The sequence below is a fragment of the Chroicocephalus ridibundus genome, chromosome 8 (genome assembly GCF_963924245.1).
Source record: "Chroicocephalus ridibundus chromosome 8, bChrRid1.1, whole genome shotgun sequence".
Taxonomy (NCBI): Eukaryota; Metazoa; Chordata; class Aves; order Charadriiformes; family Laridae; genus Chroicocephalus; species Chroicocephalus ridibundus.
Genome location: NC_086291.1, coordinates 1,552,630 through 1,575,942, shown reverse-complemented (window position 1 = coordinate 1,575,942; position 23,313 = coordinate 1,552,630). Strand labels below are relative to the sequence as shown.

Sequence of the window (23,313 nt, the reverse complement as noted above, 5' to 3'; positions counted from 1 at the left end):
TTTTCCACCTCTGCAGTCTCCTAAATTCTGTGACAATCAGGAGGGTGCAAAGGACAGTTCAGGTCATGTCTGTTCCCGTGACCTGCTCCTTCTCCTGACTGTCCCCCCGTCACAGCTCCGTCACTCTGCCCACCAGTTTTTTTCCCACGAACAGAGAGACCTCAGAGCCTTTTTCTCCAAAATGCCAGAAACCAGGCAAGCGCCCGCTGCCTCCAGCCACACACGTCAGCCTTCCCTCTCACGGGAAGGGCAGGAGCGTGGTGGCAGTGGTGGGGGCAGCAATGGTGGTGGTGACAGTGGCAGTGCAGCGATGTGTTGATTCTTCACCCAGGCAGGGGTGCTCCCACCCATCCCATCCCATCCCATCCCATCCCATCCCATCCCATCCCATCCCATCCCATCCCATCCCATCCCATCCGTCCAAATTTTGCTTTTTCCCCCAAGAAGAAGGTCCATTACTGATCATTCATGTTGTTTCCAAAGCTGTCGACATTTTTTGCCAGACACTGCACTGACAGGCCCCTTAGACGCCCAACCTGGAACCACCGTCACCATCTCACAGCACCCAACTGGACTTTTAGTTACGACCCGCCATGGCCTACTTTGAAGGTGACCTAAAAATCAGCATCCATCTCTACCACCACAGCCCATGACTCATCCGCTCTTCTCAATCTTAAAATTAAAGCCTCCAGAAATGGAGACTGTCATTGTCTGGGAATATATAAAGTAGCACTTGAGAGGCCTTAGTACAACCAGAAGGAAAAACAATATATTGGGACTTCTACGGGGGAAATTTTCAAAGCTGCGTAGCACCACCATTTATTAAATATAAGGAACCATGTCCTTAATAACTGCTCTTTCTCTATATATTACAGGCTTCTTAAAAATGGGAAGCCCTTTATTTCAGGGTTGTCAGTCTCAAGGATGTGCTGTGGTGTACCACGCCGCCTTCCCAGCCAGCGCGACTCCAACAGACACTGGTGAGCCCAACCTGCAGAACCCCCTTAGGGAAGCCATCCAGATTTCCTATAAGATTTGCTGAAGGAATTTCAGGATTTTAAAACTTTCCTTAGCCAGGTCTGCAGATGAATAGAAATCAGTACGGAGGGAGGTTATTTACGGGTGCATATCAGTGGAAATGCATTTAAGTACAGATGGTGAAGACCAGGCCGTGGGCTTGTTCAACTAACCACCTTCAGTTTGGCATTAAGCAGAGTTTAGGGATATGCCCGGGATCCTCATTTTTTCAAAAGCGAGTATTTTGGCCTGCTTGGTTTTCACGTCTCCACTGAAGTGGAAGTGAAACCACTATGAAACTCGTGTAAGATGAAGGGAATCGGGGGTTTAAGTTCAGCGATGATTCAGGATTCCCAATGGTCTTTGTATGATACTCAACCGCTTCAATGTTATCCACAAAGAGGATCAATAACACGTACACCCCCATAACCGGCATCAGACTTCTCCCCACCACCCCCATATCCCCCCGCCGAGGGACTCTGTGTCCCAGCCTGCCCAGGTGCTGCTTCACCAGCAGTGGCCGAGTCCTGCGGGGGTTTCGCTGCTCCCACGGCCGCTTTGTCGACAGCAGCGGGCAGCGCAGCGGCTGCTGCACTCAGCAGGGCTTCGACAAAATACCAGACTACAGCTACGGCCGCCATTCGGAAAGTGTCGCTCCCTGGAGGCTCCTGGGCCACCCCACTGTGGGGAGGGAAAAGCAGGTCCCACGCCGCAGCCCCCGGCCTCGGGAGCTGGCAGGGGTGGGCTGGGACCCGCTGCCACCGCATGCCCGCGGCCCCACGCTGGCTGCCACCTCTGCAGCATCTCCCCCCGGCGGGGCCACCTCTGCGTCGACAAAACCAAGCCGGTAGCCCGTTTCGATGATCAGTCACAGACAAGGTTGAAGCCAGAAGAAGAGAAAACCCTCCATGCTCCTAATTCCGCCGTTGCCAAGGCCACAGGCACAGGAAGATGTCCAACACGTGCTGCTAAAAAGACAGGAATTTAGGGAGGGTGTCCGAAAGGGGGGCAGGCTGGTGACACAGGTGGGAATCTCAGTAATGTTAAGCAAGAACCAAAGCCCAGCCCAGATCTGACCATGACCATCTCCCTCCCACACCATACCCTGGCCATCACCTTCCTGGGCCCCGGCTCATGGGGTTTTGGCCCCCCAGAGAGGGTTCCCACCGACCCCTGTCCTTCTGCAGCTCCCCCATGGCACAGCCCTGCGTTTCTCCCACTCCACACTTGTCTTTACTGGGGAGAAAGGTCTGTCTGTATTTTGCAGGTAAGGACTGGACTCTTCCAAGGTTTTTCCTGTTACAAGTCTTTTTTGCCCTGCAAAATCTTGGAGATGTTTATCAGGAACATACAGGAAGGGAGAATCATAGAATCAATCATAGAATCTCCATGGTTGGAAACGACCTTTGAGATCATCGAGTCCAACCATAACTCCCCGTTATAACAAAAACCTCCATATCTCATGCTGCAGTGGATCTCCTGGGAGACAACTTTCCGCCACCTGCCTGGCAGAGGCCGTCCCCGCTGTCCCCATCGCTCCTCTGCAGGCTGCCACTTGCCCTCCCCGGCACGCACAGCACCCTACGCGCACCCGCAGGCGGCTGGCACCGGCTTTGTGTGCAACTGCCTGTAACAGCAAGAGCTTCTTCTCTTCTTTGAAGTGTTTCTACTGAAAGAATATTTTATTTCATGGTCATTCCTTGCTGGAGGCAGGTAACGCCAAGGGTGCCGCAGGCAGGACTCAGGCTGGTGCCGTGCCAGAAGCCGAGGAGGCTGTGGGTGCTCTCTGGCTTCTCTGGGGAGATGCTAACATTGAAGACCTCATGTCACTGCTGAAATCAAACTAGTGAATACCCAGCTCAAGTAGCACAAAGACACTGGTGGAGCAAAACTCTTCTGGGGTGAATTTCTGTTCCCATTCTGGATGTGGCAAGTGTGGGAGAGTCCTGGAGCGGCCCAGGCTGGCCCGTCCCCAGAGCCGGCACTCCTGCATGGGCGATGGGGAGACGTTATCTGCACCGAGGGATTAGCCACCTGCAGCAGGGATGGAGAACTCACTGCTCCTATAAACCCTCCTGTGATCCTCTTCCAGCTCCCACTAAACGCTTTCCCTCTCTGATGCCGGGCAGATCCCGTGGTGTGGGAAGGAAAGGTGATGACCTTACACAGCACAGAGCGGGCAGGCTGTAAAGCCACCCTGTCACCCAGGAAATCAGGTGCCATCGTCAGGGCCTGCCCAGGAGCCGTGCTCGGCAGCAAGCGCAGCTCTGCACAGGGAATGGCAGAGGTGGCCAGCGAGCGGGGCACGCCGGGGGCCATGGCTGCTGCGGGGAGTTATGCTGCCTTTGGAAACAAAGAGGGAAACCAAAGCAGCAGAGCAGCACCTGCACCGACCACTCTGCGGAAACCCAACCGCCCACAGGTCCTCAGCACCGCTCCCCGGCAGCGCACAAATACCAGGGCAGCTGAGGGAGTGGGGGTCTGTCACCCACACGCCTGCCCCTCTCCCTCCCATCGTGGCTGGATGTTCCCGGTGACGGTGACAGAGGCCAGCCTCCACCCACGGGGCAGGATGCTCCTGCCAGGTCTTCCCCGTCGCCCACGCTGGTGTAGCCTGTGGCCTGCGACATCTGTGGCAGGGATGCTGAGCCATCTCCCAGGATCCGCTGGCCATCTCCCACCGCCCGCTGGCCATCTCCCCACGCCACTGAGCCTCTCCCCGCAGACCCCCAGCCCCCGCAACTTCTCCAAAGTGCAGAAAATGGCTCCTGCCTCAGGGCCAGGAGGGAGCCCGCGGGCGCTGCGAGGCAGCCGGGGGAGGGGGTGTGTGTGTGACAGGAGCGGTGGCATTTCGGCGTGTCCCCCCCCCGCCCCCGCAGCGCGGGGATGCCGCGGCCCCGCCGGTGATGCTCCGGCCGCGGGGCGCCCCGTCGAGGCGGCGCCGCCTGCGCGCCCCGCTCCGCACCGCTCCGCGGCACGCCCCCCTCCCGCCGCCCCGCCCTTTGCGCCGCCGCGGAGCGCAGCGCGGGCGCGCAGCGCAGCGAGACCCGCCCCGCCGCTGCCGCCGCCGCCGCCTTTGTGTCTGGTCGCCGCCCCGCGCGGGGAGGCGGATCGTGCGCGGCGGGGCCGGGAGCCGCGGGCGCGGGCAGCCCTCGGCGGCGGCCCCGGACCGCGGCTCGGCCGCGCATGGACGCGCGCTCCCGCCTGCACCGTGAGTACCGCCGAGCCGGGGGCGGGGGGTCCCGGGGAGCGGGGGGAGACGACGACGCAGCGGGGGCACAGCGGCTCCTCCGCGCAGGGATGCCGCCACCCCCCGGTGCGGGATGCTGCCGGCGTCCCCGGGGACCGGGCGGCGGGTCCGCGGCCGCCGAGCCTCCGCCGAGGACAAAGGAGCGGTCGGGGGAGGGGGGTCGGTGGGCGGCGGGGCTCCCCTCGGGGCGCAGCCCCCGCTCCCCGCACCGAAACGCCGTTTCTGGTGTATTTTCGCCGTCGTTCCCATCAGGCTGCCCGAGGCACCCGCCGCCCCGCTCCCCTGGCGGTGCCCCCTCCCGCGCCCGGGACGCGGCGGTGCCGCCCGGCGGGGACGTCGGTGGCTTCGGTGCTGTCACCCCTCCGCGGGCGCGATCCCGGCTTTGCGTCTCGGCCGCCTCGAAGAAGGCTAGCGCGTGCTGGGAGTTGGTTGCCCGGGGATGCTCAGGGCAGTAGGTGTGAGCTCATCCCCGTTGCCGGGGAATTCGGGGGAGTCTCCCCGAGCCGGGGGGGGGCTGCGGCACCCCCGGACCCACCTCCCGGCGTGTGGCACCCCCGGCTGCCCGCCGAGGGCAGAGGGAACGGCCGCGGTCGCTGGGTGTTGCTGGGGGGCTGGTCCGGGGAAGGGGGATGCCCGAGGAAAGCACTGTCGAAAGTTCCTCCTTTTGGGGGAAATAACAATGATCCGTGCCCTGGATATTTTCGGTATGCCCATCGCTCCGATTAAACCCCTTCATTTTGCTTTTTGTGCATCTGTGATTTATCAGCTAAAAGCTCCGGCCACGTGCCGTTCTTGGTTTTAACCTCAGGTGTTCTGAGTAATTATAATCCTTAGGAGCAGATGAAATATAAAGCATTTTCCTCATCGTTACATGACAAGAGAAGTGACTTAATCTGGTGGGTTTTGCCGTTACGCATCTGCTCGCTCAGATACTCGACAGAGGATGTATGCTTGCCATGGCAACCTCCACGTCGCATATTACAGCCACTTTTTTGGAAGTAGCAGGACTTGCTAAAGAAATAGGAACAGCTGATGTCAGAATCTACATAATTATAAATAAATTGTGCATCTTGGAAAACACGACCTCTTTTTTCAAGAATGTTAATGCTGCCTCCGTTCATAGGTAGGGGGATGGAAAGGGAATCAGCCTCCTGAGGAGGTCGTGTATTTTTCTTTTCATGCAACTGTAGTGAAAGAAGGTTTCTTCATTTTTCAAACAGTGTTAATTACCGTCATTTATTTCAAAACCATATTAAATTAATGATCATATAATCGAATACCTTGATGTGTCATGTTAGCTCGATGACTATGTGAACTTTAACCTTTGCCAGTATTTGATGTGTAAAACTTTTCCTTTGATAAAACAGTATTTTAATTTATTTTTTTTAATTATCTCACACAGGAGGAGCTTTTCTGTGTGTTTCTGTTATACGAATAATATGAAATAATTTTAAAAAATGGTTTTACAACAAACCAATTTTTGCAGCTGCTGAAGTAACAGCAATCGTGGCTAATTGCCCACGGGATGCGTGGCAAGCAGGGAGCAGCAGGTCGGCAGCCAACGCCGTGGCTGCGGGCAGCCGGGATGGAGGCGGCCGCTCGGACACGGCCTGATTGGTGCCGGCCGCGCTCGTGGCACTCCTTGGTGCACGGTCGTGAGCAAATGCTTCACTCCTCCGTCCCACGGGAATTTATAAATGCTTCTTAAGCATTCATTAAGAATTCGTTAAAGTTGTAGCTGCTTACGAAATGGGATTTTAAAAGGAAGGTTGTGCATTATCTCTGGAATATTTCAACAGTGTGTGTGCTGTTAAAGCCACAAAACTTCAGATTAATGAGGAATTAATAGCCCCTGAGGTATTCGCATCTCCACAAAGCTTCAGCTGCGGACATTGATCTTAAAGCAGAGATGCCGGTGATGCAAAATACAGCAGAGCATCAAACTTCGTTGTAGACCCACAAAACAGGGATTAACCCACATCTGAAGGTGGCCAGCAGGTGCTCCCGAGGGCCAGCAGGCTGTAGCTGCGCAGTGGCAGCCCCGGAGCCACCCCCAGACTCCCCCCCGAGCCACCCCCGGGCTCCGCACCAGCCGCCGCCGTGCCGCTGGGTCCTCAGGCACACGCCGGGAGCTGCTGCCCAGGAGGGGCCATTCGGTGCCTGGGATCATGGACGGGAGTGGGGGATCCATGTGCCGCAAAGGTTTCCCGGTGCTCCAGAAATGGTGAATTTTAGCCTATTAGACGCTCAGCTGCCACGTTCACCTGCCCCAGCCCCTGCCCTGACCTGCTGGAGGGTGATGGGTGCATGGTGGCTCCATCCCCGGAGCTGTGCAGAAGCCCTGGCCATCGTCTTGGGTAGCCAGCCCCAGGTGGCACCACTTGGGCAGCGCTTGGGCTGGTGACCTGAGAGTCAGACCCTCTGCACGTGGGTGCAGCAGGACATGCTTCCCTTTAAATGAGGGTGTCTGAATCCATCAGACCCATCACAGGCGCTTTGAAACTCCGCTGGTCCACTAGGTCGGTGTCTGGAAGCCCACACCGATTACCCTGTAAAGAGCAGTGCAGAAAACTGCCCCAGAAGTAGTCAGTGCTACTTTATAATATAAATTAATGATCTCGGTAGATCTTAGCTGAGCACAGACCAAGCACCGAAAAGGTTGGATTAAGCCCTATTTAAAGATTTGTAAGAGCCACCATGTGTCTTTGGTCTTCATCTCAGCTCTCTCTAATTTTAGCGTGGTTTCTGTAGGCTTTAATTTGCCGGCACGGCAGATTGCATCAAATCCTAGGACAAGTCTTTCAGAACAGTTAGCTTTTTGTCAGATTTTTTTTTTTTTTTTTTTTTTCCTGGGAATGCAGCAATTTGGTGATGGCAGAGAAATCCTACGTGTGTTACTGTGCTCCTTCACTGGGAAACGTTACACCTTTTAGCGTGACCTGCTTAGAAGTTATGGAGGAGTCGAAGGTGGAGAGGTGGGATGGTCAGGAGGAAGGATGCGTGGAAGGAGCTGTACGGCTTGGTGTAAGAGGTCTGATGGCCCCGGGGACAGGCTGCCGCTGGCAGTTTTGTAGCTAAGTGCAAAATTAAGGGAGTAAAGGAGCATAAAATCCGTACAGCTCGAGAGGTGCTCTGGTGAGGTGGAGCAAGCGAAACATTAATGGATCAAGCTACGGTGAATAAAGAAGGAAAGGAAGCCATAAGCTCAGGACGGCTGCTCCCTTTTATTGTAAGGAGGAGAACATTCTTCATCCCTTAGCTCACTCCTATCCAGAGCGAATGGATATATAGCTACAGGAGTTTAAGGTTATTGGAGGAAAATGCTGCTTTTTTTTCTTTTGTTGTTCTTCCCCCCAAGTATTTTGCTGGGGAAAAGAAATGAAAATGGGAGCTGGTACAAAGGAAATCTGAGAAGAGAAAGTTTAACCTTTTATAAGCACAGGAGATGGTGTACAGTGGGCAGAAAAAATGTGAATCTGTCTGGATTGGGTGAAGGGCAGCAATAGCCTTTATTCAAATCCAATACTCAGGATGTGTGACGCAGTCGGTGGGAATCCTGTGGGTCTGTGCTCGCCGCGCAAGTTCCCCTGGATGGGAAACAAACACTTGTTTTTATGTCACGTAAATTACACAGAATTGTCCGTCATTACTATTTTTTCAATGAGGTGCTTAAGATGTAAAGCCATACTTGTGAAATCTTTGATGCTGAGTTTATCGCTGAAGTTTGGTGCTTGGAAGATATGACACGGGCTATAAATAGAGCAATCAATAGGGCAATCTTCCAGGTATGGAATATGTACTTAGAGAGCATTTTGATAAACAGAAATCCGCGTGAGCTCCGAAGTTCATGTTGTGAGATGCCGCGAGCAGCGGAGCAGAGCGGAGTGTGCCCGGTGGTGGGAGTCGGCGGGCTGCGGGCACTGACCTCGCGTCACGGAGCTGATGCTCCGTTCCCTGGAGAGCACTGCTCCGAAGTGCAGAATCGAGTGGAATTTAAAGCTGTGGTTGACTTGGATTGTTCTTCAGCTGCTGGTTTCGAAACAGTGCTTTGTTGGTGTCTTTTTTGGTACTTCTTAAATTTTTGCTGCAATTGACTTAGGGAAGACTACGGAAGAAAGCCGATGGCGTGCCAGGAGAACAATGCCATGCCAGGAACAGTCTGAGGAACCCCTGTCGTAATGGATTTACACCGTGCCCGTGTTACGTCAGGAGTTAGCGAGAGGCCATCGTCAGCGTGTCTCCCCTTTCTGCAGCATCCATCCTTTCTTCTGTAGAAGGTGTTGGGTCTCTGTTGTGGTCGGAGGTGAGGAGCCCGTGAGGCTGGGAGGAGATGAGAGGAGCTGCCAGCAGGGAAGCTTTGGTGGCCAAGGAGCCAAGTGATGGCTACGGGTCTCGGTGGCAGCAAGGCCAGGAGCTTTATCTCCAGCTCTTCCCCACCAATCCCTCCCACTGTCCACTGCTCTTTTGCGTCATTTTATTCTCAAATATATTAAAAAACCCCACATTCAAACGCCATATGTTCTGTTTTCAACACCACGTTCCCGTCTTCTTTTCATTGCCATTCTCAGCGTTTGGCCATTAAAGAGTCTTTTGGGCAGAGGCTCTTCATCCCTTTGGGAGATGTTTATGGTCCTCATTACTCCCGACAGAAGGGCCGTTTGAGAGGCTGGAACACCGCCCGGACAGGAGGGACACGTGGGGATGGTTACGGAGCGGTGCCCGGCGGGAAGCTGAGGGAGCTGGTGGTTGGACGGATGAGGCTGGGGAGGGGAATGCGTCACCCCAGCGGGAAGGGACCTCTGGGTACCCGGTGGGCAGCTTCACTTCATAATTAGCATAAAATCCGCTAAAGGTGTTGTTTGAGTGGTGTCAAAATCTCTTTGTACCTTGTGTTTAATTTTGCCTCAGGTATTTGATACATCGATCAAACCGTGTGGTGCATGCGTTGGGCGTTTCCACCTCTAGGCATACTGAAGCTTTAGCTGTTGTTACAATAAAAATTCTTAAATTTTAAAGCCTGAGTACTAAATTGGTAGCTTTCAGCAGTTCTCTAATTATGTGAGACATTTTTTGTACTTAACAAATGGTTCTTATTCTTGCCAGCACTTCAGCCCGGTGTTCTAGGACTGTGGGTGTCAGGGAACAGAACATATTTCTGTGTCTGTGAATATGATCCCACACGTTGTCTTAAGTGGGAAAATGTTCACAGCCCTTATATGGCGAGGGATTTATTTTTTATTTTTTTCCTAAATCCATCAGTGCTTTCTCCTGCAGTAATAACGCAGTTTTATCTTCCCGCTGCTTTGTAGGCTGGATATTGATTATGAACCAGAAATATGAAATGGTCTTTCTTTTTTTTTTTTCCCTGGCAAAAGTATCCTGCAGTGTAACCTGCTCTGTCTCGTAAACCATTCAGAAATTGTTTCTCGAAATGGCTGATGGTTTTCAACAGCTAATCAGTCTATAGCTGCCAAACTCATAGACAAGCACCTGAGAGCAGCAAGGGTGCTACTTCTGCCTGGCGTTGTGCATCCCTTCTTCATCTTTGCTGGGAGTTTACACGCTCCTCCTCGTGTGCAGCCATTTCGGCAGCAGCGTTGCAGGCTCCTGGCCGTGCAGGCAGCCGAGCACTGTAGGAGAAGCAAAGATTTCTGCGTGTCACGGCACAGTGACATGTTGCACCGCGATGTGCCGTGCTTTCCAGTCGTGTGCCAGAAGTTATCTCGCCGTGTTACGTGCTGAGATTTGTGAAATACATGAGTTACCAGAGCACTTCATGGTGTTCTGAATGCACGTTGGTGAGAGGCTGGTTACAAATTCATGAACATATGAAATGAAGGGTGGAGAGTTCTGTAGGGTGATGGAAGAGCAGAATTACCCTCAAATGGATTTTGTTGAGGAATACTCATTAGATATTCCTGCCCAACTGCATAACACCCCAAAATCCTTTGGGTTTGTATCAGGAAGGTTTTGTAATGCTCATGGTCATCTGCAGGAGGAGGAGGAGGTGTGAGGCTTCGTCCGTGCTGGCTGCTGGGAAAGCCGGAGGTTGAGGCTGGGGGGAGGATGGATGTGCTGCAGCTGGAGCCAGCAGGAGCCCTGCCGTGGTAGCTCAGCGGTGTGGCGTGGTACCACCTGTGCTTGGAGGCTCCTTGCTGCATGGACGCTTCGGTGCAAAGCCTCTGTGGTCACCCAATCTGGAGGACAGTCACCCGATGTAAAGGGCACCCAGATAGTGTCCACAGGAGAGAGGGAAGAGTAATGACGTGAGCATGGATGCTGTTGTCCGTGAGTGAGCAATGTCATCTCATGAGCTTTCATGACCACCCTTGTTTTGAGGGGCTGTGCATATTGGCCCCCTCCTGCTGGAGCACATCCAAGAAGGGAAGGGGATGGCCTACTATGGAGGCATGGAGGAGTGGGGGTCCGTGGGCATCTGCAGGGACCGTGGGGAGAGGAGAGTGTCAGGCAGGTGTTGGGAAGCAGCCAGAGGGGCAGCCTGAGCAGGGGCTCCAGGATCCTCTTGGGCTTCCTGGGCTGATGGTCACACCCTGCGTTTCCTTGGTGGTCCTTGGGTACCACCTTCCTGTTTTCATCTGTGCTTTGTCCTGTGACAGACTAGAAAGCATTGCTTCAAAGGCTTGTCTTGCAGAATGTCCTGCACCTCTGTGTGCTTGTGGGATAGCACAAGCCTGCGGTGACTTGTGTCACAGAAGAAGGGTCTACCAGACCCCATCTCCGGCTCTGGGGAGGGATGTGTTTCTGTCTGATGCCCAGCATGGGGTTGTACCTGGCTCCGGTGGCCGAGGGAGCCACGTTGTGCCACCTGTGTGGAACCACGTCGTCCCCTCTGGGGTCCGAGCACAGCAGAGATGCTGCTGTTGATTCATAAACAGATTCGTTGCCTCATGAATTGAGAAAAAGTTGTTATTCTCTAGATGAGCAGGAAGATGAATCATTACTGCGTTCAGTTTTGGGCCCCTCGCTACAAGAGGGACATTGAGGTGTTGGAGCGTGTCCAGAGAAGGGCTACAAAGCTGGTGAGGGGCCTGGAGGACAAACCTTATGAAGAACGACTGAGGGAGCTGGGGTTGTTTAGCCTGGAGAAGAGGAGGCTGAGGGGAGACCTTATCACCCTCTACAACTCCCTGAAAGGAGGTTGTAGAGAGATGGGGGCTGACCTCTTCTCCCTGGTGACAAGCGATAGGACGAGGGGAAATGGGTTCAAGTTACGTCAGGGGAGGTTTAGATTAGATATTAGGAAACATTTTTTCACTGAAAGGGTTATTAAACATTGGAATAGGCTGCCCAGGGAGGTGGTGGATTCACCATCCCTGGAGGTGTTTAAAAAAAGGGTAGATGGGGCACTGAGGGACATGGTTTAGAAGTGGCTCTTGTCAGGGTAGGCTAAAGGTTGGACTCGATGATCTTAAAGGTCCCTTCCAACCTCAACAATTGTATGATTCTATGATTATAGTACAGAAATTTAGTTATGATCGATAATAATAACTTTCCAAGATTTCATAATTTTCTTGAAAGTTCTGCAACTGAGTAAAACTTACTTATTTACCCAGATGACTGTTCTAATTTTTAAGGCAGGGTTAAAGTATCAAAGCGATTTGTGTGGCAGAAATGCCACGGAAGTCTGTGTGATTTTTAATATCGTCTTGACGTGACAGTTAAGTAGAACCATCTCTTGCTTTCTGAAAGGCAGAAGCAATGGGTGTTTTGAGACAAAATTTATTTTTGGAACAGGATTTTTTACCAAATACTTAACAGAATAACACTTTACGTGACAAATGCTAGAATATACATATATTGTATTTGTAGCCATGTATTGATATGGTCTATGCAACAGCCTGGTTTGTGGTTTCTAAATATTACCTAGAAGGGAGGATTTGGCTTGGAACTATCTCCAGGACAAAGGCTCTGATGCGCAATTTTGGGGAACGGTGGCCTTCATGAAATTTGAGAAAAAACCCTCACTTAATACGCATGTATTTGTAAGAATTTTTCTTAGTGCCGTAAAATATGGTTTTCTTTACTTGTTGTTCCATGGTTGCAGGTGCTGCAATCTTTTTCTAAGTACTGAGGGGTTTTTCCGGGTTTTTGTTAGTAAAGCCACATTTCAGGATTCCTGCAGAAGTATCTGTGAAAGAGGCCGCGCTAAAAAATCACCGCTGCCACGTTTGCCTCTGCTGGCACATCAGCTTTCGAATCTGTGCACAGAAGCTTCTTTAAAGTATTTCTGTGCTTTTTCCAAGGCTAACTGCTGTCTGTGCCTTCATTCTGCCAGGGAAAGGCACTCTTTTTAATGGGATGTCATTAACACTCTGCTGCTGAATGATTATTTCCATTTATAATAGCAACAATATGTTAACTTCGACAAGTTAAAAATTAAGATCCTGGAACTGCCAGTCGGAGTGCAAGGGCTGCTGGCATCCTTTAATCATCACTGCTATTTTTGTGTGGCCAGATTTAGCATAACTAGGTGTGATGCAGAGAGTCGTACCAGATATAGCCCTTGTCCAAGGCATCTTAGTTTTGGAATGGCGCTCTTTGTAGAAAATTCATCAAGAAAGTCAATCTTTATCCATGGGGAGGGGTGTGTGGGGGGGAAAACCAAAGAAACAAAAACTGGTTGAATAATTTGTGTTTCTCAGGGCTTGCATCTGCTCCATGCAGCTCCTGCAGTTGGGATGTCAGCTGTAAATTTGGTTAAAGCAGAAAAAACCCCTCATCAGTGTTGGCTGTCAGATTAGCCTGAGATTAGATAAATCTTAATTACTTCTGCTAGATTTGATTCTGACTAGTCACACTGAACTCGTTATAAGAAGTTATGAGGTCACTTAGGGAGAAACCGAGAGGTAGGATTTACGTACTGTGCTATCAGAAATGATTCTCTGGGACCAGGTTTATTTGGAGCTCTCGATTCTGCACTAGAGTCGATGCCGAGCTGTTCCCGATCCAGCCTCTCCATGCCACTCGGGATTTGGTAGATACCTGCCATACCTCCTCCAACTCATATCTTTTATAAACTGACCTACTTAGTGACTCTTCACAGAGAAGTCTATACCTTTGCCCGTCCTTTTCATCCTATTTTGAGCATCTTCCATATCTAGTATGTCCTTCCCTTTTATTTCAATAAGGAGAGCGGGTTTTTTTATAGCTTTAGAATAGTTCTAGGAAACCTTAAAGTAAAAGAAATCGTGTCCTTTTGGAAATACTTTGCATTTTTCTAGTCCATTAATCTGAATGTACTGACTTTGGCAGCATGGGGGCAACAGCATGAAAAACCATAAGCGGTATTAACAGAAATGTAGGATTAACAGAATACAATGAGTTTGTACTTCTTAATAAATGCCTACCTAAAATACAATGCCCTTTAAGAGGAATGTTCACAGTTGACAAGAAAGAAAAAAGGAGCGATCCCTATCTTTCTAATGAACTGTTGAGTCTGAATATTAAATCATCTATGGAGGGTGCCTCTTAGCTTCTGCCCATCCTCTTTCTCCATCTGCTCTACAGTAGAGGACTTGGCTGATTCTTTCTTTGGGGTTAAGAAAAAGCACTTTAGCATTGAGTACAAAACCTGTTATCGGTCCTTGTCTCTAACACACAGTTTGTGTGTGTGCATGTACAAATGTATATGTGTATATATATAAAAATATAGGTTTATATTAATACATGCATAAAAACTTGAATTCGCACTGATCTTAGCTTGCTCCATTCTCGCAAGAGAGACCAGGAAACTTTCAGCAAGTAAAATGCAAAGCATTAAGGAGTTTTATGACTTTGCAAAGCGTTCAGCATATGGCGGTGCCAGGGCTTCATTTTTACCTCCTGTGGCTTCTCGGTTCCCTCTGAAGGATGTATAGTGGAGTAATTTGTGCTGGAACAGGTGAAACCGGCAGTGGGGTGAGCAGAGCATGTTTCAGATGATGTGTGTGTTGAGGAAGTGTCGTGATACTCACAGGTATTTGACAGAAGGCAACGAGTGAAGGCAGGTGCTCCATGAAGCAAATGGCACAGTAAAGAAATCTTGGAGCTGAATTGTTTTCTCCTCTAAGTCCAAATAGAATTAGTGTTCCTTGTTGTTTTATTGCAGAAAAGAAGGGCAGGCTGCTCAGGCTGCTGGCGTGGGCCTTCTTGGGGCTGGGTTGAGCAGATAGTGCCCTCAGACTCCCTGGAAAAGGGGGAGGTGGCACCTAAATCCTGCGTGTCCTATTGACCCCGTTGAGTCATGTTTTCTTAGCAGCTTTGTTGCCATTTCAGGGGTTTTTAATAAGGAGCTTGATATTTCCCGTAAGCCCTTGGTGCGCGGAGGCTGCTGTGGGGACTCCGTACTGCTCTGGCCGTTCCTGCACCGCTGAAGGTTTTCCCAAGAGACAAGGGCGAAGCGACTGGCCTGGTGCAGCCCTTGGCTTGCCGTTGTGTGCAGAGCACGGGGTGGGACATTCAGAGCAGTGTCTGTAGAGCAGCCCCCGAGCCGTTTCCTCGGGGATCTCTGAGTCCGACCGAGATGCACCATGGTGCAGAGGTACCGACCTCATGCCTTAGGGGTGAGCTTCGTGAAGACCGAAGGGCAAAGCTCTTCCCTACGGAAGCTCTTTGGAAGCCTGTTTAGGGGTGGTCTTTTTTCTTTTTCAAGTTTACCCAGAATCAAAATATGAAACTTCAACCTAAAAAAAAAATAAATAGATCTTTTCAGGCACACAAGGACTTTTCCAGACCTGCTCTTCGCTTCTTCAGTCTCATCAAAAAGCTTGCATATCCACCAAACTTTAGGTTCTGATCTGAATTTTTCCAATGTATCATTCCTTCCCTGATAAATATTTTCTTCTTGAGTCTGTTAAGACTAGAGGGGGAAAGCCACAATTCTCCGCCTGGGATAGTAACTTTTGATGATCTTCCCGTTTTGAAACGTTCTCAGCCTTGTAAAGAGAACGCTGTGTTTGGTGTGGAGTGGCCATTCTTTCACTGGGGAGGTTTTTCCCACCCTCCTGAGAATCCAAGTGGATTGGACCAACACATCAGCCTTTGGAAGCGCACAGCCCATCCTGGAATGGGGAATGCCCTCGGCTTTCGGCAGCCACATCGCCCTGAGTGGCTGGGGTGCTCGGTATGGAGCTCAGTATGGAGGTGTCCTGGGGGTGAGAACAAACATTTTTGGGCAGGGACTGGCATGGCGGCTCCCTGAGGAGGGTCTGCAGCAGCTGTGTGACACCTGTCGAAACACGGAGAGTCAAATGCAGCGTCTTTCTGGTTTCTGAGGCCTTAAATAGTGTTCAGCAAACAGAACTGTTCTTTGAGCAAGGATGAGAAAACAAAGCTAAGAATAGCTGTCCATAAAGTATCATCCCTCTGTGCACTGAAACAGCTGTTCCCTGGAAAAATTAGTGTGAGACCGTGTGGTTAAAGGTGATGTCATGAAAACGCACAGCAAAACTGCCAAAGGAACATTAATTCTGTGCCGTCGTAAAGCTTGACTTGCTCTTCTGATCCTGTAACACAGACTTTTCACGTACAGAAATGTAGAATATTAGTGTTATTTTTTCACATACAGCATCTATTGCTCTCTTCTGAAAACACGTATTGCTGCTCTGAAGTGCATTTAATACTCCATGTATTTCATGTTAGTCATGTGGCCCTTAGTTGCAAACTACCAGTTGAGCATCAGTGGGCAAACCAGATTTGCTGGAAGATCTTTTCATAATTCTTCTCTACTCTTGTTGTGACTTCATTTCAACCAACTCAGCTCCAAGAAAACACAGAGGAAAAATTGAAAAACATTTTTTTTTTTTTTTTTTTTTTTTTTTTGCTATGACTTTGAAGGCACCCTTTGCGTTGTTTCCTGACCGTTCAGGATTACATATTCATAGCTGAGCGCCGAGGTCGGGCAGAAGCTTGCGGCGAGAGCCGGCTGCGGATGTTGTATGCCACACCGCGGGTTTGTGGAGCGCGTTGTACAAGTGACGCAACAAGCTCTTGCCAAGCAATAGCAGAAGGGACCAACTCCAAACTCTTCTACCATCCCAGGTACGAGGCTGTGGTGCAAAAGGCTTTTTGAGATGAACTGCATACAAAAGAGAGATGACCTGCCCAGGGGTTTCAGGAGGTAAAGCAGATTTCTGTTTGCCGCCGTGGACAGCGTATGATGGAAAAAGCTATTAATATTAAGGCACTTTCTCTTGTTTTCGGCTGTGAACTGTAATTTACTATGATTATTTGTTTCCTAATAAATTGCGTGTAGCTCATCTCAACATCAAAACACATTAAGCTTTTTGCTCCGATGTCTGTTAGGCAGGCTAATTTAATTCATCTTTGGAAAGGAGTTTATGACCAGATGCAGCAGTCGATTTGACTCGAAGATAGCACGCAGCTTGTTCTTTCTATCTGGATATACCCAGAAGGTCAAATTCTGCTCCTTTCTATCCTCATAATTTAACTGAAGTCAAGAGAGCTCCATAGGTATAAATGAAAGTACACCCATTAGATAGCACCGCAGGATGGGAGGCTACGGAATCTCAAGTAACAGTGGCAACGCATGAATGAGTTGGCTGCTAGTCCGTTGAGAAAGCCATCCGCCGATGTTTGTCTTACAGAAGCTTCCAAACGTTTCAGCCGGAGCAGCTACTATTTAGCTAATGGAATTAAAATAGGGATTTTAAATTTAAATAGAATTAAAATACAGAGTAGTGACTGCTGACACCATTTAACTGGGGATATAACAGGAATGGTTATTATTAATTAGTGACTGAAAAAAGCTTATTAGCAAGCTACATCATGACATTGTTCTGGAAATGACTGTTTTGTTATTAAAATTATTTTGAAAGCAAAGATAGTCTGAAGATAAACATAATATAAGGTTGTTCTCCCACATTTTCTCTCTCTAGTTCTGTGCTCTTTTTGCTTATCTTTCCAAGTTGTGACGGGACAAATTCTGCTTAGCATTGGAAGTTGGTGCTAAGTTTGTGTGTGCGGAGGGGAGGTGTGTCCTGTGCCAGCCTGGCCATCAGCTGTGATGGTGTTCAGCTCCCTGTGGGAGGCCATGGCTGCTGCCGTGCCCAGTGTAAGGTGTCAAACCCTCAGTCCTTCCGTAACTTCTGCCCTGCTAGCTGAACCAGAGCTCTTTTACACTTGCTTTTCCTCTTTTTAGTTGTTCTTCTGTGTTTGGTGTGGATATGCCATCTTGCCCATTTAGAATCATAGAATTGTGGAATCATTTACGTTGGAAAAGACCTTTAAGATCAACAAGTCCAACCATTAACCCAACACTGCCAAGTCCATCACTACGCCATGTCCCTCAGCACCATGTCATATGTCTTTTCAATCCCTCCAGGGATGGCGACTCCACCACTGCCCTGGGCAGCCTGGGCCAAGGCTTGACAACCCTTTTGGTGGAGAAATTTCTCCTAATATCCATCCTAAACCTCCCCTGGTGCAACTTGAGGCCGTTTCCTCTTGTCCCATCACCTGTTCCTTGGGAGAAGAGCCCGACCCCCCCTGGCTGCCCCCTCCTTTCAGGGAGCTGCAGAGAGCGAGAAGGTCTCCCCTCAGCCCCCTTCTCTCCAGGCTGAACACCCCCAGCTCCCTCAGCCGCTCCTCACAAGGCTTGTGCTCCAGACCCCTCACCAGCTCCGTCGCCCTTCTCTGGACACGCTCCAGCCCCTCAGTGTCTTTCCTGGAGCGAGGGGCCCCCCAAAACTGGACACAGCCCTCGAGGTGGGGCCTCACCAGTGCCCAGTACAGGGGGACGGTCACTGCCCCCGTCCTGCTGGCCACACTAGTGCTGGTACAGGCCAGGACGCTGCTGGCCTCCCTGGCCACCTGGGCACACTGCTGGCTCACATTCATTTCATTACTCTTTATTTTACATATGCTGTGTTCCATTATGACTTTATGTTATGAGTGTGTAGGGAGGAGAGAGCTGATGGGATGCATGGGGCTGCTCCAGTATAAAACCTCATGTGGGAATGGCTGGTTTGGGAGATGGATATTGCTGTGGGAGTGGGGTGGGAGCCCCACGAGGGTCCCACTGACCCCGGGCAAGTGCGTCGGTGTGAGATAGGGAGTCAGCGCTTCTACCGTGGTCAAAGCCACCCCAGTTTCTGCCTGCGTTGCGCCTGCTCTGGCCCGGCAGCATTTGAGGAGTTATTCTGGTTGGTTTAACACCCACCCTACAAAAATATCCTGTGGCAGTATCTGTGTCGCCTTCTTCTCAGAGAAGAAAATAGAGCTGAAGGGTGCGGTGCTGCATCCTCACAGCTTCTCCTACACACACCAACGGCAGCCAGGCAGGGACAGAATGAGACAGTCACCTCGGTGGTTTCACGGTAAAATAATTTATAAACACCAATCCAAGAAAAGCATGCCAAGAAAGAAATCCAGGTCTTTTGCAACATCAATAGTGATTTTGTAATTGATTTCCTGGAGTAAAAGTTTTAATTTTAATGATATTTTAGTGTCCTACATATTTATGATGTATTTGTCAACAAGAGGAGCAAAAGCCAAGTTTATTTGTAATGGTTGTAAGAATCCTGTAACAAGGCATATTTGATGAAGTGTAATGGATAGAAAGCCAACTTCAGCTGTGGTTTATGCTGCACAACATTAATGGAATTATATCGGGGGCTCAGTTAAGTTGCTGAAATGTCTTCTGCAGACTCTGTATTGTGAGGGCATATCATTGAATATATTTATTTTTATATTTAGTACTGAACGCTGCTGGATTCATTGCATCTAGGAACCGCTGCGTCTCTCCTTTACCTTTCCCTTTCGCTCATGTAAATCCAATTATTTCTTTGGAGTTAGTGCTTAATTGCAGCTCTGTAAGTCAGGCCGAAGGGGGTGTGTGGGAACCCATCATGAGCACACAGCAGTGTGCAGGCAGCCTGTGAGTTCCACGGAATGAGGAGCCGTAACGCGGCACAGAAAATGGAACAGAATTCTCTACTCTCACATGTGTGAAGCTGTTGAGGACTTGGGTCTTAGGAGCCGACCTCGTGGTGAGAGTCTTGGGCTCGGCCAGAGGTTTGGCTGAAAAGGACCTGCAGGTCCAGATGTTTTGTAGCCCATCCTTTATTAGCTTGAGCAAACTTGGTGTCTCACGTATGGTGACAAGGCAGGAACACAAATCTCTCAATTCTTTTTCTAAAACCACTGAGGAGAAGATAGGAAATTATGAGTCATTTCGTGCTTTCAGAATCACGAACACAGACTGGATCCTGATCCAAAGGTTCCCTGAGATCATTAAAACTTGCATTAACTTGCATGAAATATGAATCAGGCTGCCAGGACTTATGTATTTAGCACAGCTTTATCAGAGGTTTTATTCTGCACAGAGCTAAATACAGTTTTTTAACAAAGTTGTACTTGAAATAGTGCATAGTGTAATGGAAGCATAAAAATACTGGTCAGAGATTGTTCTGAAATGCCTTTCACTGTTTCAGAAACTGTTCTGCACAGTGTCATGCTCTGATAATATTTCATTTTTTGCTGCAAAATTTCGTTGGGAAACACCAGTTGGCACAGCTCAGTGTGATCAAATCAAGTGCCTATTACAGGAAAATCCAGTCTTTGGTTTGCAAGTTGTGTGTGCTGAAAGGGAAGGTTGTGGCTTTTCTTAACCAGTGGTCAGCTAGATTATATTGATCTTCATGAAAAATGACAGAAAAAGGGGAAAAAAAAAATAGCGCAGCCTCTCTGGAGAGGCAAGGGAAGCAGGGGCCGGTGGCCGAAGGGGCAGGGCAGCTCCGCTGCTGGGATGGAGCGCCCTGGCCAGCATCCTTCGGTGGGAAGGGTCGGCACCCGTGGTGCTTGCAGAGTCTCCGCACCATTCGGGTACATGAAATACTCTGAAATACTCACCCACTGTCTCTGCAGTTTGCACAGATCAGCTTGTTTGTTAATGCTTACGGGTACGGAGCAGTTCTAAAAGCTTCCTCGTTGGATTATTTTTTTTTTTTATTTTTTTTTTGTGGGGTCTTTAAATAGCAATATTTTGTGCACCAAATACTGAGCTGTGTTATTTGCAAGCACTGGCCAGAACTGATCGAAATGGAGTCACAGGCCAATTAACTGTAGAGAATAAAATGTCCTCGAGCATCCTCCCGTAGCACGTTGCTGCTGGAGTGCCATGTGCTCAGCCCGTACCCTTCCCGTCGCGCACTTTCAAGTTTACTTGGCTGCTGCCTGCGGTTTAGCAAGTTTTTGTTGGCATAACTAGATTTTCATGGAAGGAAAAAATACTGGCTGAGATCTTTAGGTATGTAAAAATAAAGATGTTTTCAGCTATTGTCTTAAACTCCAAAGGTCTTCGTGGCAAAATTAGACATTTTTGCCAGAAGTGGCATTAATATGGTTGAGACCTAAGGTGGCTGATCCATCATATATGCATTAATATGGGGTGGGCTGCAGGACACCTTTTTGTCCTTGTTTTTTTTAAATCCTGTGAATGCCAGCTTGGCTTTTCCCATTCTCTTCTCAGAATGTGGTTGGCCAAGGCGTGTTGTGGAGGTTGGGAGAAGAGCCAGATACCCCGGGATCTGGCTGATGGTACCGTAGGGCTGCGCTTGCTTTTGCTGCAGTGTGGCTGGAGCAGGTCGGCATCAGTAATGACTGACTGGCATTGCTGTGTCAGGTAAAACAGTGGAAAAGTACATTATAATTGCTTGTTTTCTTAACTTGTAACCTGAAATACTCACTTTTGGTGAGTATCTTCCATGGTGTGTCTAAAGAGGAATTTGTTTTCTTTCAGTATTTTCGATTTATTTTTTTATTTATTGTGAGAGTGAAAAGAATGTGAATTGTATATCTTGCTAAAAGACAGCAGCAAAAGCATCTGAAATATATCGGTAAGGGCCTTGGCTTTAATAAACTAGTTCCAGTGGTCTTGCTTTGGCTGTGCTGAGTCTGGCAGCCACTGTCACACTTCTGTCTCTGAAACTCCAAAGCCTAGGTAACAGCTGTGGGTTTTGTTACTTTTGAAAGGAAAAATCTAAAATAAGAAAAATAAAAACTGAACGCAATTAACATTTCCCAGCCAAACAAAAATATCATTAGTTATTGTTAGCACTGTATATGCCGATTAAATTCTGAGAGCATGACCCGCCATGAGTTATGGAATTAGACTTCATAGTTTTGGAATACCCTGAAACAATGAGATTGCCTTACTTGCCTAAAGAGCAAAAGAGGTCCTTGCTAGATCTGCCATTATGAAGAATTGTCTTAAAACACATGTAAAAATTCAAAAAACCTAAATTTTAGACAGGTAGATGTTCATGTAAGTCAGCAATAATCTCATAATCTTACTGTATGGCATCCTTACGCACTGAAAATTAAAAGCACCCCCATTTACACAGAAATACTTGGATTAGACACTGCCCATAAGATTCAGGAATCAGCCGGGATCTCTGTCCTAGGTGTGAGTCGTACCTGGAAAACAGGCGTCTACTCAACTGCATGCCTTCCCCGCTGTGTCCTCGCCCTCGTCGCTCTTCCCTTTGGGTGACAAACGTCGGTCCTCTGTGTGAGATGGCATGTGTTTTTGGCTTGGTGGCCACAAGCCTGTCTGCATACAGTGACCCGTCTCCTTCTTTCCATTTCCCTTTTAATACTAATTATGAGCCAGATTGCTCCCTGATTATTCGAGCCAGGCCCCTGGTCAGGCACAACAACCAGCTCAGGCCCAGGCAAGGTTCACGCTGCTCGAATTTGCAGCTTCATTTCACCTGGGACGGTGCCTGAGCAGCCCCGGTCGGGCGCCTGGAGCAGGCGAGACTTACGAATGAGATAATCAGTAACTTATGAGAACTGTGAGATAAAGGTGGCACCTCCAGGCCAAGAAAGCAGGCATTATGATGGGATCATTCGTCTTTCCCATTTGCCAGGCTTTGATAGATTGTTTTAGTGGTTTCAGAAGACTTTTCTGACTGGGAATAGCAGGCAGAGCGTAAAGCCCAAGAATCCCATGGCAGATTGAAGACCAGCGCTCAGTTTCCAAGCTGCCAAGGCTGTGGATCCAGTATAAATATTGCCAGTTTTACACTAGTGGGGTTTTGTGTTGGTTTTTTTTTCTCTTCCTGCTTCTGCTGTTCAATTGATGCCGCATTCTGTAAATAAAATGGTGGGAGAAGACGGTGGCAGAAAACAAATAGTGGTATTTTTCTACCATGGTGTATATTCCCTGGCTCCTGTGAAACTGTGTATCTAACTCTCAAATTCCTTCCTTTGAACTTCCTGTAAAGTAGCAAGTTTTGTTTTCCTTGCAGTTTATAACCTCACAGAGTTTATCAACTTTGTGACTGCAGGTTGTGAGTGCCTATTTTACACCATATGATCACTATTCCGCGGTAGCCCAAGTTTGTTTGTGTTAGGGTAATTTTACATTTTTGTTAATCAATACTTTATTGCCTATGTGTATGTATCATTTATTTATAGACAGTCTTCTCTATATACTTTGCCTTATAATAACTGTTGAAACAACTGTTGAAAAGCTTAAAGAGGAATTTTCATTTAAAACAAACTTGTCTTTTCTCATCTGGACAAATGCAGATTTTAAAATTAACATCATCAGTGATGTCATCCCAACTGCCTGTGAAGTTCTTCAAAGAGTCTTCTAACATGTTTGCCCTCAGCTAGCTGGTTCATTTTACTTAGAGAATAAAAATTCATCTTTCTTCAGAAACGCTGAGATCTTAAAAAATAACATTAGTTTAGACCTTAATGATATTTAAGAAGATAAGGGACCTCACCTTGGTATTTGACTGTAGGTTACAGCAGCATTGACATGTAAGAAGGTGAACATCACAGCCTGACTTCACCTTCTGGATTGGGAAGGTCTCCGTGCGGTGTGTGCAGAGTGAGCTGGAGAGCCGGCTGCTCGCTTGGTGGGTTCAGGCTTGTGATGCAGGACCATGCTCCGGGTCGGCAGTGTCTGTTCTTGCTCCTCTTCAGAGCAAAGAAAGATAAGGCAAAGCTGGCGTGTTCTGGCAGCTCTCGTGGAATACAGCCATGGAGTGACAGTTGTCATCTTGCCTACGCCG

At 49.0% G+C, this 23,313-nt stretch overlaps 1 protein-coding gene across 6 annotated transcripts in view; it reads left to right on the top strand.

The window, feature by feature from the left end:
- The first annotated feature begins 4,103 nt into the window (after positions 1 to 4,103).
- LRRC7 (leucine rich repeat containing 7) overlaps positions 4,104 to 23,313 on the top strand; it is a 173,474-nt gene continuing 154,264 nt past the window's right edge. For 5 of the 6 annotated variants that reach the window (XM_063345357.1, XM_063345358.1, XM_063345355.1 and 2 more), the window contains exon 1: positions 4,104 to 4,228. In XM_063345357.1, coding sequence (XP_063201427.1) covers positions 4,204 to 4,228 — 25 coding nt within the window. In that variant the 5' untranslated portion in view covers positions 4,104 to 4,203. Of the gene's footprint in view, positions 4,229 to 8,059; positions 8,571 to 23,313 lie in introns of those variants that run through there. The other variant, XM_063345356.1, reaches the window with a different exon arrangement.